This window comes from Rhineura floridana, chromosome 6, assembly GCF_030035675.1.
Source record: "Rhineura floridana isolate rRhiFlo1 chromosome 6, rRhiFlo1.hap2, whole genome shotgun sequence".
Taxonomy (NCBI): Eukaryota; Metazoa; Chordata; class Lepidosauria; order Squamata; family Rhineuridae; genus Rhineura; species Rhineura floridana.
Window position 1 is genome coordinate 19,577,013 of NC_084485.1, and position 22,972 is coordinate 19,599,984.

Consider the following 22,972-nt stretch of genomic DNA (forward strand, 5'->3'; position numbering starts at 1 on the left):
ACCTCCAAGAGCTCCATGAATTTGTCTAAACCTCTTTTAAAATCATCCAAGCTGGTGGTGGCTATCATTGCCTCCAGTGGCAGTGGACTCCATCGCTTAACTATGTATTGTCTGATCTGAATCCTCCCAACGTGTAGCTTCATTGGATGTCCATGAGTTCTAGTCTAATGAAAGAGGGAGAAAAACTATTCTCTGCCCACTTTCTCCATGCCACGCCTAATTTTATACACTTCTATCCTGCTCGCCTTTTCTCTGAACGAAATGCTGCAACCTTTGTTGTTATAGAATAGAATAGATATGCAGTATGTTTTTTAAAAGGAACATTAATGTGAATCTGTCTGGATCAGTATCTAACTACTATCATGATTCTGATGATTATGGACACTGGAACGTGATGCTGGCAGTACCCATCTGGTTCATATTAGCATTTCCCTATGCAATTGTTGGCACCTCTCCACCAAAGAGAGGCTATAGTTGCTCACTTGCAGGAGAAACTGACAGCAACTTAGGGACTTAAATCAAAACCAAATAATGTTGTTTTCAAAACCAAATAATCCAAGACAACTCTCCTGAGACTACATCATTTCAGATCCAAGCACTCCAGTTTTACTGGTTTTCAGTCTACATTCCTTGTATTTTTTATCTTCAGAGCTCTGAACAGGGATTCAAATTACAAGAAGCTCTGTCCATTTGAGACCTGGTCTCCTATTTCTATGGGGCTGACAAGGTGTAATGTTACAGTTTCTGCAGTATGGTACCAAACCCTGTACTAACATGGCTACTTAGTCTATCAAAGTACAATATGTTAACTGGTTTAGGCCAGGGAGAGGAGAAATTCAGTTTGGTGTGCATTTCAATGTGAACTGACTTAATTCACATTTTTCAAAACTACATGTGAACTGAAACACAGCTATCCTTTGAAATTTGCACTTCTCCAGATTTTGTGATGCCATCCTGCAACCAAAAAATGTGTACAAAAATGTGTATATTAGGGGAAGGTGTGCATAAAATGCATATACCAGTGAAAACAACATCAAAAAATGAATTGTATTAGGGAAAATTGCTTGCAAAATGTATAAGGCAAAACTGCAAACAAAAATATCTGTATGAGGAGAAATGCATACTAACATGCTGATGAATTTTCATGAGGAGTTTTTAATATATATATATGTTTGAAAACTGATGCAGAAATATGGCAAAGCGAACATAAGACTCGAAAAATGAGAATCTGAGAGAAACTAAAATTATCAGATTCATCAATCCCTAGTTCAGGTTTTGGGAATTTGCTCCTACTGCCTTCAAAATCCATAGCATTTGTTCACTTGGGATCAGAATTTTTCTCCTCCAAAGGCCTATATAAACAGCAACTCCCATTCTAGTCTGCTAACTTGTTTCACCTTGAAAATGCTAACCAGCTTGACCTGTAACTAACCCGTGACTTGATAAATTGACATCAGAAGGTGTTAAATTCTGGCTTCATTCCTGTGAAGTTAGCACATTTCCTTTGGGTGATGGGCACTGTGAAACGAAATACAAATAAAAAAAGGTGTGGAGGTACTTTTATCTCGTTGGTGAGCTTTTGCATGCGCTCTGTTGAAGGGTCATATGTGTTCTTGGCAACTTTGAGGGAGGTTTTTAAATTAGTCCTCTGTTGCTTTTCTTTCTCAAACTGTGAGTTGCTGCCATTTTGATCCCATCTGTACAGCACCTTTAGGTTCTTCTACCATATTCCCTTTTGAGGTATAAAATCATGTCAATGTGGGGGTGAGCAGCCCTGTAGCCAGCCTTCCTTGTTAGGTGGAGCATAGTGGGAGGCACATAGCTTCAGCCAATTACCACACACACACACACTGCTGGAGAGGGTGTGAGGGCCAGGGCAGGGAAGGGAAAGGCTGTGACCTTCCCCCACACTCCTCCTCCATACAGAGAGTGTGTTAACATACACAATGGGCTGTGTAAAGGTCACCTTAACAGAAAATTTAGTATGAACACCAGAAATTAAATGACTGGCATATTTTTTTTGTTTCATAACATAAACAGATGTTAAGGATAAAATGAACAAGAGGATACCAAAAGGTATAAAACAAACAAAATAGTTTATGCTGTAACTAAGAAGTTAAAAACTAGCGTGGGGCATGTTTTCTCAAAGAAAAAGAAGTTAAAAACAGACACTATGACTGTGTATGCTTTAAAAATAGTAAAGGATAACTTAGGGTAGATATCTTTTCAGATCAGACATTGGGCCTGAATTACAGCCTAGGTGGCCAGTCAACTAGCTAACTTGTGTTTCTATTCCTCTATGGCTGCTTTCATCCTTTGCCAAGTACTCAAGAAAAAGAAGAAAAACTACCCACTATGATTATGAGTATAGTGAGTGGTTTAAAACAGTAAAGGCTAACTTAGGGTAGTTTTTTTAGATCACTTTAGTTCTTTATTTCACACTTTAGCAATAAGCCTGCAGCCTTGCTCTGCTCATCATAATAACTACAAGATAAACAAACTCTTACTTCTTACTACAGGCAAACAAACATGTATGGAACACACAGGGCCAGTTCTAAAGGGTGGCCAGGTGGGGCACTGGCCCGAGGGCCTGTGGGCCACTGGCCCGAGGGCCCCTGGGGCTACAGGCAGGGGCCCCTCTGGTCCCCTGCCGCGGATCGCATGGCGAGAACTTCGGCGCACCCGCCATTCCCTTGCTTAACCTACCTTGTTCTGTGGTTGCACACGCAGCACTGCCCTTAACAAAGATGGCGACTGAGGTTTCCCTAAGGGGCTAAAGCCTCTGCCACCATCTTGGCTGATGCCACACATGCGTGCTGCGTGTGCACATCCCTGCCATGAACCAAGATGGCAGCAGAGGCTTCAGCCCCTTAGGGAAACCTCAGCCACCATCTTTGTTAAGGGCAATCACAGAACAGCTGAGAAAGGTAGGTTAAGCAAGGGAATGGTGGGGCATGCAATCTGCGGCAGCGATCCTGCCACGAATCACGGAAGGGGAGCGCCGGGGCCTGGGGCAGGCTTCTGCCCAAGGGCCCCAGCATATCTGGGGCCGGCCCTGAGGATAGTTGTAAATTCAGAAGTGCAGGGCCCTTTCATGTTAGTCACAGCCATGCCTCCCCTTATTTTGCTGCTAGGTTGAGAATGAGATCCTTGTTAATGCCTTCTCCCACAACAACAGGTGTCCCCAGGAGCCAATAATCATAAAAGGGGAGAGTTAGCTGCTGACTCACCTCCTTTCACTCTGATTGGCTCCAATCAGCAGGAAAGGACAAGGAGGCATGTTAGAAGACTCTTCTCAGTGGCTAACACCCTTTCATGCTGATTGTCTCATAGGATGCTGAAGACATAGGGACCCTGTTGGGATCCTGCTTTCAAAAAAGTAAAGTGTCTAAGACCCCCTGAGACCCTGCTCTATTGTGGAGGGGTGTGGTGGGGGAAATACAAGAGCAATCTCAGACCTGACCAAAGTGGAAGCTTATATGTGCATTGTGTCTGTCTCCTTCCCCCCTCCCCTTTATTTTTTGTCATGTGCAAAACAGTTGCCCTGTAACATTGACCCAGTAGCTGGGTACTCCCTCTTACTGAAATATACAATCTAGCAATACTGACATTTTGGCCTGGAGCAGACAGAAGAAATTAAGAACATGAAACAAAGCAGAGTTGAGATAGGGAGTGTCTTGCTTTATGCAATGGGCAGCATTTTATGCTTAATTGCATGCTGCAGTTTTTAAAATCGCTCATCTCTTAGAGGATCTTTTCTTGCACAACAGTAACTAAAACATATTGATACGAAAGACTACAAAGCCCCTTTTTGGGAAAACCTCTGTTTTCCAAATCTCCCGAGTGTCCTCCTTGGAGTATAACTGTATTTGCATAACTTTCTGCAAAATTCACTCCTGTTTATTTGCACTTTTTGTTACTCATACATTTTGGAGGACGATGGTGCTACATTGCCCTAAGACATTCCTTTATTGTTCTGATTAAACCAGGGACTGAGGATCCTGTGGCCCTCCAGATGCTGTTGGACTTTGACTCCCTTTAGCCACAGCCAAACAGCTGGTATAGCACAGTGGGGAGGAGAGCCTGGCTGGGAGTCCAGAGTCTGTGAGTTCAAATCCCCGCTCGTGTCTCCTGGGTGTCAAGGGCCAGCTAAAGATCACCCCCACAGTGAATGGCTCAGGGGTTACGTGCCCTGCCACCTGTGCAGCCGTGGGCAAGCTGCAGAGTCCCAAGGAGCCCAGTTGCCCCCCAGCTGGCAGCTGCGGACAAGGAAGGGGCTGGCTTGTGCAGCTATGGCAAGCTGAGCAGGCCCTAGCCAGCTGGGGAGGACTAGCCTCAGAGGGAGGCAATGGTAAACCCCCTCTGAATACCGCTTACCATGAAATCCCTATTCACAGGGTAGCCATAAGTCAGGATTGACTTGAAGGTAGTCTGTTCCTGTTAGCCACAGCCAAAATGGCCAATAGTCAGGGCTGATGGGAGATGAAATCTGGAGAGCCACAGGAGATTATAGTCTAGACTAGACTCCCATAGGTTTCCCAGCCCTGGATTAAACCTTCTTGAAGATTTTTTTTTCTCCATCCTTGCTTCTGAGGTACGCTTGTAAGAGGGATGGCAAAAGGTAGGTAAGGATCTATTGGTAGGTTACTGGATGATTTACAGCAAATTGGCAACCGTTTCTGACTCCCAATTATTTTAGCAATGCAAAAAAAAGGCCTTTCCCACCTAAATTTGGCTGCTGAAATGAAGAAAGCTAACTAAATGAAGACTTTTGTATGCAAGAACTGTGAGCTCAGATCTGTTCCGGTAGTGAAACAAATCAGAAGATGCTCCGAGGCAACCTGTTCTTTAATTCTAACTGTCATTGGTAGCTCTTGAGGCTCTAGTAAAATATGAAGTAGGTTCAAGAAGCCTGAAGTCTGTCCATCCATGATTTAAAAGATCTTTGTGTACATCTGTGATTTTTCACAAAGGGATTTTTCCTCTTCCTGGACTGCAACCTTCCCCAGTCTTGGCACGTTGAATACAGAGGATGTGATTTTTGTGATAACGAGCTCTATCAGCTCAGGCTCGCACAATAACTCTGCCTTAAAAACCTTTGACCATTGACATTCTTCACACATTTTCCTTGAGCGTGTTTCATTCATGTCTGGGCTGTTGCAAATCCACTGGCCCTGAGGGCTATTTGCTTTGTAGCAAAGCTCAGCTTTTATCTGAGTGCATGTTCCACAAAAGCTCCCCTGGGTCCCACTTCAACAAGGTCTCACAAGTTCATCAGCCAGATGTGGGTGTGTAGCAGACTTAACGGAGCAGACAAACCTCCTGGTCTGCAATCCTGTTGCATTAATAGCCAGGGGGACTTTACCACTGGTTTCCTTTGGTGTAGAATTGGACTCTGGTGGTAGGATTTTCCCTGCGATATTTTCCATGCAAATATAATAAAATACAGCACTGCCTGGGTTTGATACACCAGTCTAAATGGTGCAGGGATTACAATACTTTTGCTAGGCTATGTAGCATAACAAATGCAGTCGGTGCATAAAATCCAAACAACTACCCTCAAGGAACTCCATCGTTAACAAAATACTATGAGGTCTGCTTCTCTATACCTTTGTTCTTTTTTTCATAAGAATCCTGCTACAGCAGGGCGTGGATCATAAGCAGCAGTTTTTAATTTTAATTTGCCTTTTAATTCATGTATTTACTGGTGGATAGACAGGCGAGTAAGAATTTTCCTGGGCTAGTAACTTGTGTAAATGCATTTGGAAGGTGGTGTTCATTCCCGGTTTCTTTGTTTGTTTTAGTTTGAACCACTTTCAACTAGAGCTGGGGAAGATATTTGATTCAGTTATTAAATTCACACTTTCTGAAACAACGTGAGAACTGAAACACAGCCATCCTTCAAAATTCGCACTTACCCAAATGTTGCAATGTAGTTCTCCAACCAAGACATGTTTACAAAAAAGCATATATTAGGGGGAAGTGTGCACAAAATGAATATATTGGTAAAAATAACATACAATTTTATATTAGCAATATATATTAGCATAAACCGTTAGTCAAAACTGCATACAAAAATGTATTTAAAGAATGCAAAAAGACAATACCTCTAGTTAAAAAGAGAGAAAGACCTTTACGGATGACTGAAGAAACTCTTAAAAGGGTTAAGGAGAGAAGGAAAGCAAAAGCAAAAGGAGATAGAAACACGGTCAGAACCCTAAATGCAACTATACAACGACTAGTACGTAGGGACAAAGAAAACTATTCCAATAGTTATTGTATAGAAATAGAAGAGGACAACAAAAAGGGTAGAACAAGAGCCCTATTCCAAAAGATTAGAGAAATGAAAGGGAAATTTAAACCACGACTAAGAATGTTGAAAAATCAACAGGGGAACACACTGACTGACCGAGATGAAATAAAAGGAAGATGGAAGCAATACACTGAAGAACTCTATAAAAGAGATACCAGGATGTCAGATTCATTCACAGAGGAACCGTATGATGAAGAACCAGAAATTTTAGAATGTGAGGTGAAAGCTGCTCTTAAAATACAAATCACCAGGAATAGATGGCATACTAATAGAGTTGCTACAAGCTATGGAGACTGAATCTGTCCAGATTTTGACTAAAATCTGTCAAGAAATATGGAAAACTAAACAATGACCCACAGACTGGAAGCGTTCCATATACATCCCAATTCCAAAGAAAGGGGATCCCAGGGAATGCAGTAATTATCAAACTATTGCAAGTAAAGTAATGCTCAAAATTCTACAACAAAAGCTCTTACCATATATGGAGCGAGAAATGCCAGACATCCAAGCTGGATTTAGAAAGGGAAGAGGTACCAGAGATCATATCGCAAACATACGTTGGATAATGGAATGGAGCAAGGAATTTCAGAAGAAAATCACCCTGTGCTTTATAGATTACAGCAAAGCTTTTGACTGTGTCGATCATGAAAAACTATGGAATGCTTTAAAGAAATAGGGGTACCACAGCATCTGATTGTCCTGATGTGCAACCTATACTCTAGACAAATGGCTACTGTTAAGGACAGAATATGGAGAAACTGATTGGTTCTCAATAGGAAAGGGTGTGAGACAGGGGTATATTTTGTCACCCTATTTATTTAATCTATACGCACAACATACAGAAAGTGGGATTGGACCAAGATGAAGGAGGTGTGAAAATTGGAGGGAGAAATATCAATAATTTAATATATGCAGACGACACCATACTACTAGCAGAAACTAGCAATGATTTGAACAGAGCCACCCCTAGGCATCGGGAAGCAGGGCAGTTGCCCTGGACCCCGCGCTTTGGGGGTCCCCCGCGCTTGGTGATCTGTTCACCAGCCGGCTCCTCCCTCCCTGCCTGCTCACCTTCACCAGGCAGGGCACAGCACTCGCTCGCTCTCTTTCCGCCCAGGATGGGGGCTCGCTTACCTGCCATGCCGAAGCTGCTGCCTCTGCCGCCACTCCTGCTGCGGTTAATGAGCAGTAGCCGCCCCAGGGACAGCGAGCTGGGCCAGCAGTTCCAGGACTGGTGCCTGCGCACCTACAGCAGCGACTCGGCCAAGACCGTGACCTGGAGCAAATGTGGGGGACCCCCAACTTTGCTTTTGCCCCGGGCCCCGCACATGCTAAGGGAGGGCCTGGATTTGAAATGAATACTGATGAAAGTTAAAGAGGAAAGCACAAAAGCAGGACTACAGCTGAACGTCAAAAAGACTAAAGTAATGACAACAGTAGATTTATGTAACTTTACAGTTGACAATGAGGACATTGAACTTGTCAAGGATTATTGATACCTTGGCACAGTGATTAACCAAAATGGAGAGAATAGTCAAGAAATCAGAAGGCGGCTAGGACTGGGAAGGGCAGCTATGAGAGAACTAGAAAAGATTCTCAAGTGCAAAGATGTTTCACTGAACACTAAAGTCAGGATCATTCAGACCATGGTATTTCCGATCTCTATGTATGGATGTGAAAGTTGGACAGTGAAAAAAAGCAGATAAGAGAAAAATCAACTCATTTGAAATGTGGTGTTGGAGGAGAGCTTTGTGGATACCATGGACTGCGAAAAAGACAAATAATTGGGCGTTAGAACAAATTAAACGAGAACTATCACTAGAAGCTAAAATGATGAAACTGAGGTTATCATACTTTGGACACATCATGAGAAGACATGATTCATTAGAAAAGATAATAATGCTGGGAAAAACAGAAGGGAGTAGAAAAAGAGGAAAGCCAAACAAGAGATGGATTGATTCCATAAAGGAAGCCACAGACCTGAACTTACAAGATCTGAACAGGGTGGTTCATGACAGATGCTCTTGGAGGTCGCTGATTCATAGGGTTGCCATAAGTCATTGTCGACGTGGAGGCACATAACAACAAAGCAGAAATTTGCTTTAAAAAGTTTTCATGAGGATTTTTTTTTAAATGGAAATGGACTGCCTTCAAGTCGATCCCGACTTATGGCAACCCTATGAACAGGGTTTTCATGGTAAGCTGTATTCAGAGGTGGTTTACCGTTGCCTTCCTCTAATTTCTGCAAAAATGTGGAGAACTAAATTTAAGATTATTAAAATGAATAACTGAGGGAACCAAAATTGACAGGTCATTCTATCCCTACTGTCGAAATGTCAGGGTTTGTAGAAAGGCTTCTGTGTGCAAGCCATTTGAATGAAAAAAGTGGACACCAAGTAACAATTCCTTTAAAAAATAAGTCGGGATCGACTTGAAGGCAGTCCATTTTCATTTCCATCCACTTTAGTTTCCGTGAGCCCATGTCTTATAGGCTTAATGCTCTCCTCTTGTGTCCTGGAGTGTTGTTCAAACTGAGTACATCAATCTATTGTTTAAGGCAGGCATGAGAACAGCCATCCCTCATTCTCCAACAAGTCCCAGCCTCCTGCTGCAAAGTTCCCCCACCCCTTATAAGATTATCCCGTAAAATTTTATTTATTTTATTATTTGATTTATATCCTGCCCTTCCTCCTAGTAGGAGCCCAGGGCGGCAAACAAAAGCAGTAAAAACACTTTAAAACATCATAAAAACAGACTATATTGACACAAAACATCTTTAACAACATTTTTTAAAGTTTTTAAAATATCTTTTTAAAAAAAGGTTAAAAACTATTTTTTTAAAAAAAAAAAAGGTTTAAAAACATATTAAAAAGCAGTTCCAACACAGACACAGACTGGGATAAGGTTAAAACATGGTGATACCACTGAACCCAAGCTGGCATCTGGTGATGAATATGTAAACCACCAATTGCTAGATTCAGGCTGTTTTCTTACCAATTTAGGGAGCAATCCTAACTACTAGAAGAGCGAGTGTGATTTAGTTGGCTTAAGTTAAGTTGGCATAAAGTACGCCAGATCCGAATCCCATCCAGGAGTGAGGCTACTGCTGGCCAGCCCAGCCCAAATCTGGCAGAGGGAAAACAAGCCTTTAAAAAAAAGAGTTAGACCAGCCTTTCTGCCAGTGTAAATTCTGCTGGGTTGCCAGGACATGTGACTGAGCCAAATGGAGTTAGGATCCAGCATAAGTCCCCCCTCTCCAGCTCTTCCACCCCCAGAATGCCCCTTTTTGGGAACTTAGAGCAGCCTCGGCTGTGCAAGAATAAAGGACTTAAGCTGGCATGTCTCCAGTTGAGCCAGGCTGGGGACGTAAACCAGTGCAGCCCTGGCTGAGCCACAGATCTGCCAGATCCTAACTTTCCATCCTGGCAGATCTTGGGTTTAGATTGTCTCCTTAGCCTCTTACTAAAAATTGGGTTTATGCATGAATGTACATCACTTGATTAGTCAAAACTTCCTCACTAGTAACTGGATTGTGATTTAACTCCATGGAAGGCAGAGATGTGTCAGAGATGACATCAGATGAAAGTTGTAAGAGCTGTGATGTCTCATTCCCAAAGTCTTGCCATCACTTGATGTTGCTGTCACGTGTGAACCACAAAGCATGTGACTTGACTAGTCTTTGGATGCCTCAAGAATATAGGTAGCATATAGCCAGTTTACTTGTAAAGAAAATGGCAAAATAGAGAAGACTGTTATTATTATTATTGTTGTTGTTGTTGTTGTTGTTATTGGATTTATTAGTCGCCCATCTGGCTAGTTCACCAGCCACTCTGGGCGACGTACAGAATAAACAATACATTAAACATTAAAATTTAAAAACAACAGTAAAAGCCTAGGCCATCCCAAAAGCCTTCCTGAAGAGCCATGTCTTCAGGGTCTGGCGGAAGCTCATCAAAGAAGGGGCATGACGGAGATCATTTGGGAGAGAATTCCAAAGGGTGGGGGCCACTATTGAAAAAGCCCTCTCTCTGGTCCTCACCAGTCTGGCTATTTTAACCGGTGGGATCGAGAGAAGGTCTTCTGAGGCTGATCTTGTTGAGCGGCATCCCTGATGATGTTGGAGGCGCTCCTTCAGATAGATTGGGCCAAAACCGTATAGGGTTTTAAAGGTCAAAGCCAACACCTTGAATTGGGTTCGGTAAGCAACCGGTAGCCAGTGCAACTCCTTCAATACAGGAGTGATGTGATCTTGTCAGCAGCTACCTTTAATCAGACGAGCCGCCGCATTCTGTACCAGCTGCAACTTCCGGACCGTTTTCAAGGGTAACTCCACGTAGAGCGCATTACAGTAGTCTAGGCGAGAGGTGACCAGGGCATGCACTACTGGTGGGAGCAGATGATTGGGGAGGTAGGGGCGCAGCCGCCGTATCAGATGGAGTTGATACAGCGCCGTCCGGCTTACCTGAGCATGTTGCTTGCATTCTTCCAGAGGTATTTGGCTGCCTGCTAATGGAAGCTGAATACTGGGCTAGTGGGCCTTGGCTTGATCCAGCAAAACAGTTCTTGTGTTTCAGGAACAAACGGTGTTTTAAATCCAATTGTAATGAATTGAACCTATATTGGAACTGACTTGGCAAAGTTCTGAAAGGCACTAAATACTTTATTTTTTATAAGAAACAGATACAGACTACTGTAATAGCGTGTTTTCCCCCTGTCAGTGAGGAACTAATAGCTCAGCTTGAAATGCTGGATTTAAATGCTGATGTTATCAGAGTTTTTGTTGGTTCCCTATTTTGATGCTATGTTTTACAAACCTTCTCCATCGTTCTTTGTGTGGATGCATTGCTGTGGTTTTTATCCTGAGATCTTGGGACAATTTTAATATTCCTTAGCAAATAGTTTGCAAAAATGTTTCTTACAGTTTGATCACTGGCAAGTCTAAGCATAGAAGAAGCAATGTGAATAGCTTAACAGAGAAAGTGGAGGAAATGTGTGTACTATGACATAGTTGTGCCAGAATAATGAAACAGTCCCTTAAATTATCTTTGATCTCTTCATAGAAATTCTGACCAAAGTTGATAGATTCTGATCTATTTTCAGTTTACTTCAGCAAAAATGACAGCACAAAGTTCAAATTAAGCCCCTTTCATGTGCTCTAGTGACAAGCAGAAAACAATTTTCCCCGTGGGAGGAGGTGGAGCAGAGGGCTATAGCAAATGGGGTTCATGTATAGTACATAGTACACTTGCACTGCAGCATACACATCACTGACAAAATTATCTAAACCAGGGATTCGCAAACCTTTTTCCCCACAGACCACTTGAAAACTGGCGGTCCAATTTATGATCTTTCTGCCTGTTACAGCAATTGTAATGCACTGTGCTCAATGCTGTAGGATTTTAAACTGCATTTTATTGCTTCTTTGATTTCTTATATTGTGACAGCCAGTGTGGCGTAGTGGTTGAGGTGTTGGACTACGACCTGGGAGACCAGGGTTTGAATCCCCACATAGCCATGAAGCTCACTGGGTGACCTTGGGCCAGTCACTGCCTCTCAGCCTCATGAAAACCCTATTCATAGGGTCGCCATAAGTCAGAATCGACTTGGGCAGTACATTGTATTCTATTGCATTACAATTTGCATTCTGTAGAAGTCAGATTGTAATACAATCAAATACAATGTAAGAAATCAAAGAAGCAATAAAAATGCTCCTGAATGAAGCTCATGGACCACTGGCATTCCACGGACCACCGTTTGGAGACCCCTGGTCTAAACTGTCAGCTCTGCTCCTCCTCCTTCTCCAGCCAGGTTGTTGCAAATGTTTTGTTGTTGTTGCATTTATATAACATCTTTCTGCCAAGGCACCCTAGGTGGTTTTTGCGGTTTTAAAATACTAATAGATTGACTCAGCATTAGACCCTGTTTTGTGGGTTTGAATCCTCTAGTTTTCCGTTTTATTTGCTTTTATATGCTTTTCTGTGGTTTTATATTGCTGTTTTATTGTGTTATTTTAAGTTGCGCTTTCTTGTTTTAATATTATATATATTTTTTAGATTGTACAACACTTAGAGGTTTTTGAAATAGAAAGTGGCTTATAAATGTTTTTAAATAAATAAAAATATAAAATGCAAAGTTGGCCCTGTTGGGGGGGGGGCAGCAGGTTCCCATGTTATTTCTGCCTGCCTGCCTGCCTCTCTTCTTTCTTTCCACAGGGGAGATGGAGTCTGTTGTCCCGCGGGAGGGGGATGACACAGACACCACTTACCTGTTCATCAAATGGTGGTGTAGTATCCTGTATCTTTTTTGAGGTGAAGCAAACAGAACTGTACACAGTATTCCAAATGAGGTTGTATAATGGCATTATGATATCGGCAATTTTATTTTCAATTCCTTTCCTAATGATCCCCAGTAGGAGTTTGCCCTTTTCACAGCTGCTGCACATTGGGTTGATATCTTCATCATGCTATCCATGACAATCCCAAGGTCTCATGCCTAGTCAGTCACCACCAGTTCAGATCCCATGAGCGTATATGTGAAATTAAGGGGGTTTTGTCCCTACATGCATCACTTTATGCTTGTTTACTTTGAATTGCACTTGCCATTTTACTGCCCATTCACTCAGTTTGGAGAGGTCCTTTTGGAGCTCTTCACAGTCCCTTCTTTTAAATCATCATCCTGAACAATTTGTATCACCAACAAACTTGGCCACCTCACTGCTCATCCCTAATTCTAGATTGTTTATGAACAAGTTTAAAAACACAGGTGCCAAAACAGATCCTTAGGGATTCAACTTCCTATATCACTCCATTGGAAGAACTATTGATTTATTCCTAGTCTTTGATTCCTGTTTCTTAGCCAGTTCAAGAGGACCTCTCCTCTTATTCCATGACTGATAAGCTTACTCAGGAGTCTTTGGTGAGGTACCTTGTCAAAAGCTTTTTGAAGGTCTAAGTACACTATGTCAATTGGATCACCTTTATCTATATGCCTGTTGACACTCTTGTTGACATTCTCAAAGAATTCCGACAGGATAGTGAGACAGGACTAATCCTTGCAGAAGCCATGCTGGTTCTGCTTTAACAAGCCTTGTTTTTCTATATGCTTGGTTATTTTATCATTAACAACAGGGTTTTCCCAGAACAGACGTTAAGTTAACCAGCCTGTAATTTGCACTATTCCACTATTATACAACTTCAAACAGTCATGGTTTCTCCCAAAGAATCATTGAAAGTGTAGTATATGAAGGATGCTCTGAGTTGTTAGAGACCCCTATTCCCCTCACAGAGCTACAATTCCCAGAATTCTCTGGGAAGAGGAACTGACTGTTAAACCACTCTGGCAATGGAATAATAGTCAAATAAAAATATGGTGTGATGTGGCCTCTGAGAGCAGATGCCATCCGAACCCGGAGATTTGTCAGTTTTATTTTGTCTGTTAAGCCTAGAACTTCATCTCTTGCCACCATTATATGCCTCAGTTCTTCAGACTTCCTTCCTGCAAAAGTTAGTTCACACACAGGGATCTGTCCTGTATCCTCCACTGTGAAGACAGATGCAAAGAATTCATTTAGTTTCTCTGCAATCTCCTTGTCCTGTTTTAGCACACCTTTGACTTCCTTGTCATGCAAGGGTCCAGCTGCTTCCCTAGATGGTATCCTGCTTTGAGTGTATTTAACAGGGCCGGCACCAGACATGCCAGAGCCCTTTGCACCAGCTTGCCCTGGGGCCGATGCGTGTGCGCATGCTCACACACACAAGCACACTCCTACCTGTCTCTCGCAGAGAGGGAGCTTCTTCCGCCCGCCCATTCACTGGCTCTGTCTCTCCTGTCTTTTGCAGCTGAGTGGGCTGCTACGCACGCTCATCGCTGCCATCAACCAAGATGGTGCCGGAGGTTTCAGCCACTTAGGGAAACCTCAGCCGCCATCTTGGTTAATAGCAGTCCTGCATGTGCAACCCGCACAGCCTCAAAAGATAGGAGAGACGGGTAGGTGGAGCCAGTGAACAGGCGGGTGGAAGAAGCTCCCTCACTGAGATCCACAGCAGCTACTCTGCTGCAGTTTGCAGAAAAGGAGCACTACTCCTCCCCCACCCAATCGAGAGGCCCCTGCCTCTGTGGCTCCAGGGGCCCTCGGCCAGGGCTTGACCTGGCCAGCCTTTGGGGCCGGCCCTGGTATTTAAATAATTTTTTTATTGTTGGTATTTATGTTTTTAGCAAAGTACTCCTCAAATTCTTTTTTAGCATCCCTTATTGTCTTCTTGCATTTCTTTTGCCAGAGTTTGTGTTACTTTTTATTCTCATTCATTTTGAAGGAAGCCTTCTTGCCTCTAATAGCATCTTTGACTCTGCTCATTAACCATGCTGGCATCCTCTTGGTCCTGGTGGTATCTTTCCTGATCTGTGGCATACACTCCAGTTAAGCTTTTAATATTGTCTTTTTGAACAGTCCCCAAGTATTTGGGAGTGATCTGACCCTTTGGACTTTGCCTTTCAACTTCTTTTTTACCAGTTCCCTCATTTTGGGAAAGTTTTCTCTTTTGAAGTCAAATGTGACCGTGTTGGATTTTCTTGGCAATTGACCATTTACATGTGTTTAATTTAATAACACTATGATCACTGCTCCCAATTAGTTCAACAACACATCTCGCACCAGATCCTGGGCACTACTTAAGATTAACTGTTCTAGGGCACAGTCATTTAGGGAATCTTCTCCCCCCTCTCAGCCCTTAAAAAATGACATACACTGAAAAGGAATGAAACAAGAATGCTTCCTCCCCACTTCAGCCAAAGCAAGAAGAAATAAATACTCCTCCATCCATTTACAGTGTGACTCAGTATGTACAAGTAGCTTCCAGAATGATAACAACAGAGGGGCACTGTAATAGCAACTATGGCAAGAGAGAAACAGGTTCTCAAAAATTGGCACGTTTTTGATAACCAATTTCTCCCTCATCTGTATGATCTTCCAGAACCCACCAATGCCCCCTCATATTCTAGCTTTCGCAACCTCTGCCATCTCTTCATTCCACCCATCTACAAGCAATTTCTTTGCAACTCAACTTGTCTAGAAGGCTGTGTTTATGCCCTATTTTTTTTAATTGTGGCTTGCTCAGGAAGTGATTTGATGTGTACTTTGATGTGGGTGGGAGTGGATTAAAGGCTAGGAACCAATGATCTAGGTGGAAGGGAAATTATATCATACAGAATACAAAACTCCTACAGAAGTCTTCTTTCAGTCTTTTGACACTGAGGGCTGTTAGGCTGACATAATGCAGTTGAGGCTAATGCTATCTTAATAACAATTTCTGGTTCCAAAAGAACTTCCTTCAGCCTGTTTGTGCTGGCCTGCAAATGAATCAAATACAGTAAGTTACTGGCGTGGAAAAGTCACTCTTAGTTCAGTTCGCCTGCATCTAATAAATACTTGGATGAGAGTAACAAAGCTGCAGCCAGTCACTGTGCTTTGAACTGTTTCAGATGACTGTGATCCATTTATACCCAAGACAAAATAAATTCTGTTCGTATGGCACTATGATGCAGCAAGAATTTATTGCATCCTACAGATACGTGACCGATAAACTCTACCCAGACATAAGCATCGCTAATCCAGAAGCCACAGAGAGAATCACATTTGGATCATCATCTTGTACATATTTACCCTTGGAGTTTGCTTAAACCTTGAAATGTCTTTCCAGTCTATTCATTCAAATGCAAACTTTTTATATATATATAATCGGCATCATATTGATCTCCTTTAACAGGAGCCTAGGTTAATGAACTAGCATTCCTTTTCTCTGGATCAAAGCTAAAGTATATCTTTGGTCTATATTATGTTCAAATATTTTCACATTTTAAGGGGAATGGGAATAATTTGATAGGTCTGTCATTGTGCTTCAAATGCATGTACATTCTTTCCTGTCCTTTCCTCTGGACTAAAGGAAAGCTGACTGAAATAGGTGCATATTGGCTAGCGTCTGTGCCATCACCAACAAGACTGTTTTAACTTTTGTTTTACTTTAGACATTTTATAGAAAAGAAATGGGCAGAGCAAGCCAGGTCAGAAATAGCCGGGGGGGGGAAGCTCCGTGGCATCCAATTGCCACTCAGGAGCTGCCAGCCCAGCTGAATAGAGGCTCCATTGGAAGCTGTGGGCAGGAGCCCCGGAAGGAAAGAGCCGGCTCCCACGATTAGCACGACTGGGGAATAAGCGGTCCTGTAGAGCATCAATGGAATTGTTTTCCTCTGCCAACCTTTTTGCCGGCAGAATTCCCATGTGGATCGGGACCCAGGGGAGTGCTCCAAGGGGGACTTGGATGCTGTGTAAGTCCCCCTGTGGCAGCTCCTCCCCCACCATGCCCCCAGAACACGCCATTTTCAGGGCTACCACCGGCTTCTGCCAGCTGTCCGTCCACTGGGCTTTTTGTCCCCTGAGGACCCACAGCTGAGCTGACAGGGTCCCAGAGGCACCACAGCTGAGCTAGGACAAGGAGCTTCTGCTGGCAGAGCCCAGTGGCACCAGGAGCTGCTAACTCAGCTGGAGGTCCACCATATCTAACTCCCCCCAACCTGGCGTAAACTCAGGTGGGATTGCTCCCTAATATACTAATATACCTAATAAAATACCTTCCTTCACACCAATCCCCAGAGAAGTTTTTCAACTATTTGTTGTTGCATTTTTTGCTTTGTTCTGGTAATGCAATCAATAAATATACATACATAGAAACAAATACACTTCAAAAGGGGGGCAGCCCACTTAATATATGTGAGGGATGGGACAAGAATGTGAGCTGCTGCACCTTCTTAGCAAGGGGAAACCACTTGCTAATCCAGCATTTCACTTGTTGGTATATGTCTGTAACTTAAGTGATTAAGGAAGGTTCACTCCATAGGTTGGAAACCTGTCATGAGCGCCCCCACCAAATGCTAGGTCTATTCCCTTTGGTGCTATGGCGTTTTCTGTTCGAGTCCACTTCTAGAGATGGCAAAACCCAAAAATTCAACATCAACATCTTGGAGTCCATCCCCCACCCCAATGTATAACACTTTCTAAATTCTTCAAACATTCATTCTGCTCAAGGTAGTTTATTAATCAACCTTGTGTAAAGGCACAACTGTATTTGGCTTTTGGAATAAGATGGAATACAAGCACTAAAGATAATCAGGATCAAATGTTTCTCTTTAAAGCTGAGTCTAACACTTTAAGGGGATGGAGATAATTTGATAGCTCTGTCATTGTGCTTCAAACAAATATAAAAATTTTCCAGTCCTGGAGTTATCTCATCTTCCATTAAAGAACAATTTGTTGCTTTTCTATGTAATCAGAAACACCCCACTTACCACATGCAAAGAGTGGAAGAACAGACTATGCATGTCCGCACTTATGTACACCTCATAGAACTGTAATTTGGCCAAGGTTCACAGAACATGTTACAAGAGACATGTATGTGTATCTTCTGTGTTTTACATGTTTTCTGCAGGACGAGGTCATACCAGTATTTTCAGAAGTGCTGGGCACCCAACAATAAAATTCTTCCAAAAGCTGAAAGTTCACCTTAGTTTTATTCAAGCCTGATCCAAAGAATTTGTAGCCTAAAATATTTAGATTCATATTATCTGGGTAAACCACAAACCATTTATTTTGTAACAGTTGTCGTGAAGTTACTCGAGGAGAAGTGGTTTGAGGAGTGTAATCCAACAAGGCCAAACTAAACAAACCACAGAAATCAGCTACAATCCAAAGTACAGTGAATTAAGCAGAACCTAAGCAATGATTACTTTCAACATATGGAACTGGGCCTGGCTTGCAGCCATTGTGTTCATGCCTCTTAGGTTAAAATTGAAAGCAGAGTTTCATTGCAGTTCAAGTAGCTTTGTCTTACATTTATCTAGGCTTAAGCATGAGAAAGTTAGCTGTGCTAAATAATTTCATTGCGTCTCATCAGACTCAACAGAACGAATTTCTCTGGGATGTAAACATGACTAATTAAATGGATTGTGACCATGACATTTGCTTTAGTTTGTCTTTTGTTACACTAATGAACACTTGGGTTACTGAAAATCATTTCCGTTATTTTTAGGGGCCTATAGCAAACCATTTGGGGACCTATAGCAAACTGAATGGAATCTTGACAAAACTGATATTCTGTTATGCATCATTGATAAACTGGTGGCACATCAATAATTCCATTACCTGACAAGATAAATTTATTCATATGTTGATGGCTACATGCTTGGGCAAGTTTGCGATGATAAAGTTGAACAATTTTTCTACAAGTTTTACATATGGACAAAAGAATTAATCACTGTGATGTCAAATGTTAATCTGCCTAATTATCGTCACAACAGTGTCAAACTACCCACAATTATTGGGTATACTCCAGAAGCAGCTGCAACTTTTGAAAGAAGTAGGCACATAAGTGACATTTCCGGTGTCTAGCATTTAGGTCAAAGATTATTCTTATTCTGAGGAGCTACTTTATTATCCTGCTGAAGTCAAAGGTCCAGAACTATTTGACCTGCACTGACACCCTTTATGGACAGTCAAACTCTATGCCAAACTTTTGTCCCATGGATCACTTGAAAACTGCTGAGGGCATCGGTGGACCACTTAATGATTTTTTTCTGCCTACTGTAGAATCATAGAATAGTAGAGTTGGAAGGGGCCTATAAGGCCATCGTCCAACCCCCTGCTCAATGCAGGAATGTAGCAATTGTAATGCTCAGTGCTAGATGCTATATGATTTTTATTGAATTTTTATTACTTTTATTTTTTCATATTGCATTTTATTGTATTACAATTTGAATTCCATAGAATTCTACAGAATTCAAACTGTAAGTATTCTTCACAGACATACCATGGATCACCTGAATAAAGCTCATGGGCCACTGGTGGTCTACAGACTACAATTCGGGAACCCCTGCTCTACGCCAAAGTTATTATCTAGTATGAAGGGTTTTTTGGTTAGGGACTGCCTGCACTCAGATGGCATGAGGTCGTTGAATGGGGTGGGGCTGAGTGTGTGCTAGCTGAAAGATTAGTGTACCTTTTTTGCATTTCCAAAATCTGTACAAAACAACAATAGAATGAAATATATGTGTGAAATACACTAACAGCACCATTTTTCTTTTCTTTACAAGTGAAACTAGGCAAACCTCCAGCTGGATTTGGGCCTTATTCTTTATGACAAGCACCTGCTTTAAAAACACAGCTGACTTTCCCCCCTCAATTAAAAGAAACACAATAAGAAAAGAGATACTTGCCAGTACTATAAATAGACTACATCTCTACAAAATACACAAAAGCATGTCAGAAAAATAGAAAACTTGTATAAATGTGATAATGGAGAGAGGTATTTTACTTTTATAATAATTTATTTATGTAATATATTCATACATATACTATATATATATATATATAGACAAAAGATCTGTTCCTTTGTTGTTTAAAACAATGTTCATTACTTCTTTCACATATTCTATATGGCCGGTTTGGGGGTTTGTGTGCTTTTTGCAGTAAGCACGAGAGTTCATCTGTTCAGCCTATAGTCTTAACTGTGGTCTCCAAATCTGTATTCTAGTAAAATATTAGCTTTCCTAAAGAGAAATCCCAGTTTTTACTAAAGTATCCTTTGAAAGATTTCCAACGATCAATAATGAATGTCTTTCTCCTCTTTTTCTTTTATTAGCAAACAGTGGATGAATGTTCTTCTGACATTTTCTACATGCACCCAACTCATTCACAAGGTCCATCCAGGCCACTTCCACTGGTTGTGTAGAAATATATCCAGTCCTTCTGCTTTGCCTATTCCTCAAGAGTGAGCTTTCTTAATTGTTGTTAAGTGTTCTGATCAATGTATTTTCCCAACCAGCCCTTCTAGCAATTCAAATTGAGGGCTAACAAATGGCTTTGAATGTCCTTAGCAAATTCATTTTTAATGTTTCAAATTTTCTTCTTAGAGAGGTTTTCAGTGTGGGTAGAGTTTGACAGATAAACAAGTGTTCCATTCACCAACACTACATATTCCCCAACATCTATCCTGTGGATCAGTTTTAAAATTCCACTTCAGTGCAGGAATAATTGGTGCCTAAATCCAATAACCTATGAAATACTCACAGTATACTGTTAGCTTGCTATATGTTATAATGTTATCAATATGAGCCATTCATATTTAATCTGCATAGATACTGTCATTTTTTAAAAAACAAATTGCCATTGAAATTACAATATGAAGTCAGATTTCAACAACTTTAGGGAGAAACAGCTTTTTAAAAAAATATAAAAGTGACAACAGTATCAAATACAGGTATTTTTCTAATGTACCAATTTCTCCCATGAGAACTGCATGTGGAAAATGGGACATTCACACACATATGAAAAGCAAGCAGGTGAAGCAGTATTTTTTCCTGTCTCACTTGCTGACAGAGTACGAGAGTTTTCCATCCCCTGAATTAGTGGTTCTTTGGACCTTAAAATAGGGGAAATGTTGTTTCCAAAATGGATGACAGTCATTATCATGTTCTGTATGATGTACAAGACTCATGCAAAATTCTAACCAGAACGCTGCAGAACAGTACAACATTCTCCAGGCAGGAACTTTCTCCACTTCCAATATGGCATCAGTTCAGGAAAAGATAGCACTTGCTAGATAATCCATGTGAGAATCCGGCACATTTGTTCATCTTCAGCAAGTTTCATATGTTATGGAGTAGCTTCTCGACTTCATACCTTTGAAAGAAAATGTGTTTAAGTGGTTGGGCATAATGAAAGGCTTTTCCAGATACTCTTGAGGTTTTATTTTGTATTCTTAAGCCATTAATATTTTTAAGGGCCAAAAGACAGAGTAGTTTATAAATTGTTATATTGATCAGGATGAGACCGAGGATAAAATAAGAGCTTCTTTATTTAATAATTCTCAAACAGTAAAACATCTGAGCTTGTTCTGTGCTAAGCCTTACCCAGCACCACAACATTGACTAACTAACTCCAGTAACTAAATCAGACTAGCTTCCCCTATGGTGTGTAATACCCTGTAGAGAAAGTTTCTTTGCTGTGCATCTAACCTAAAGACACATTTCACTACATAAATAAATGAAACCGTCATTGAGCACCAGTGGGGCTTGAACTGCTTTTTCCAATGTGTCATCTGCACAGACCACTTCCAGTGACCACAAGGCCCCTTTACTAGGCATCTGGGCACACTGTAAAGGCAAGTGCTGTCCAGCCATCCAACCTTTTCTCTGCCCACCCTGAAAAAAAAGGTTTTAGAAAAAGAGAAAAAGGGAGTGCCCCTCCAATAAGTTGGGAAGGGGTGGGGTAGAGAAGAAATGCAAAGCATCCAAGGATAGTACAGCAGGAAGAGAAAGCAGGGCAGGGCAGCAGTCAGGTGGCGGGAGAGTGGAGTGGCCAGTATGGTAGCAGGAATTGAGAGAGAGAGAGAGAGGTGCACAGAGACTGAAAGTGGGGGGGGGGGAGAGAAGAGGCACAAACATACACAAGCCAGATCCAGTAGAATTACAATAGAGCCTCCTGAATTTGCATGATTTTTATATAGGATCTTCCCATCCCATCCTGATGGGATGAGTTAACTGAATACCATCCAAAGACTCCCACCATTTTTTTATCAAATAACATGTTCAAAACAGTTGACTAGACAAGTGAACATGACTTCCTTGCCATTATTTCCACAATGATGCATCCCAAAGACATATTAAGGACTGTTCTCCATTTTCTTCTATTCTCTAAACTCACGGGTGATAAATTTATGTGCTTGTGTGATCTTAAGAATAGTGGAGCATGAACCATGTAGTCTAGCATTCCTTTTTCAACAGTGTCTCAGCCAGATGCTTCTCACAAGCTCACATGCAAGGTGTTAAGATGATGACCATCCATAACACTTCTGAACATGAATACAACTATCATGTCTATTAGCCATTAAGAGACACATCCTCTATGCCTATGTCAAATCCTTTTAAAAGCCACTTGAAGCACCATTCACACAAAAGCTCAGCCATGTCAGAGCAGCTTCCTCATGGTGCTCTGCCATGCTGCCACATACAGTATGCGTCGAAATACCAGAACTGCAGAGACTGTGCCAATTACATGGGTCTTTCCAACCCAACTGATGCCCAGCCCCACTCCAAGCAATTGGACAGGAAAGACCTAGCCAGTGCTGGCATTCACACAAATACTGCCACTGCATGGCATTGCATCATGGGGAAGCAGCTCCCACATAGCTGTGGGAGCATTTGGAAGAAGAATGTGCTCATCACCATCATCACATCTTGCGATTGTGAATTCTATACATTAAATTACGTAGTTCATGAAAAGGTACTTACTTTTGTCTGTCCTGTACCTACTGCATCATTTGCTGTGCTCAATTTCTCTTATATGAGACAGGAAGAAAAATTATACCAAGACTATTCACAATTTCTTCCAGATACACAGGTATAAATAGAACAGGAGTATGCAACCTGCACCCTTTGGCCTAATTTCATGTGGGTGGCAAGGAGAAAAATAAGAGGGAAACGGGGTGCCCAAAAGAAAGAAAAGGGGATAGCTACACTCACCTTTGATTCTGTCCCCCACTTCCCACCAGTATGTGGCCCCCAACCGTTTGCCCCCAAGGGAATGTGGCCCTCAATGGAAAAAAGCTGCTTCCC

At 41.8% G+C, this 22,972-nt stretch overlaps 1 protein-coding gene across 1 annotated transcript in view; it reads right to left on the reverse strand.

Moving 5' to 3' along the window:
- Window positions 1–19,742: 19,742 nt before the first annotated feature.
- Window positions 19,743–22,972, reverse strand: part of EDN3 (endothelin 3) — a 38,522-nt gene continuing 35,292 nt past the window's right edge. The window contains exon 4 of the mRNA XM_061630263.1: window positions 19,743–21,038. Within this exon, the coding sequence (XP_061486247.1) occupies window positions 21,005–21,038 (34 nt within the window). The 3' untranslated portion in view covers window positions 19,743–21,004. The remainder of the gene's footprint in view (window positions 21,039–22,972) is intronic.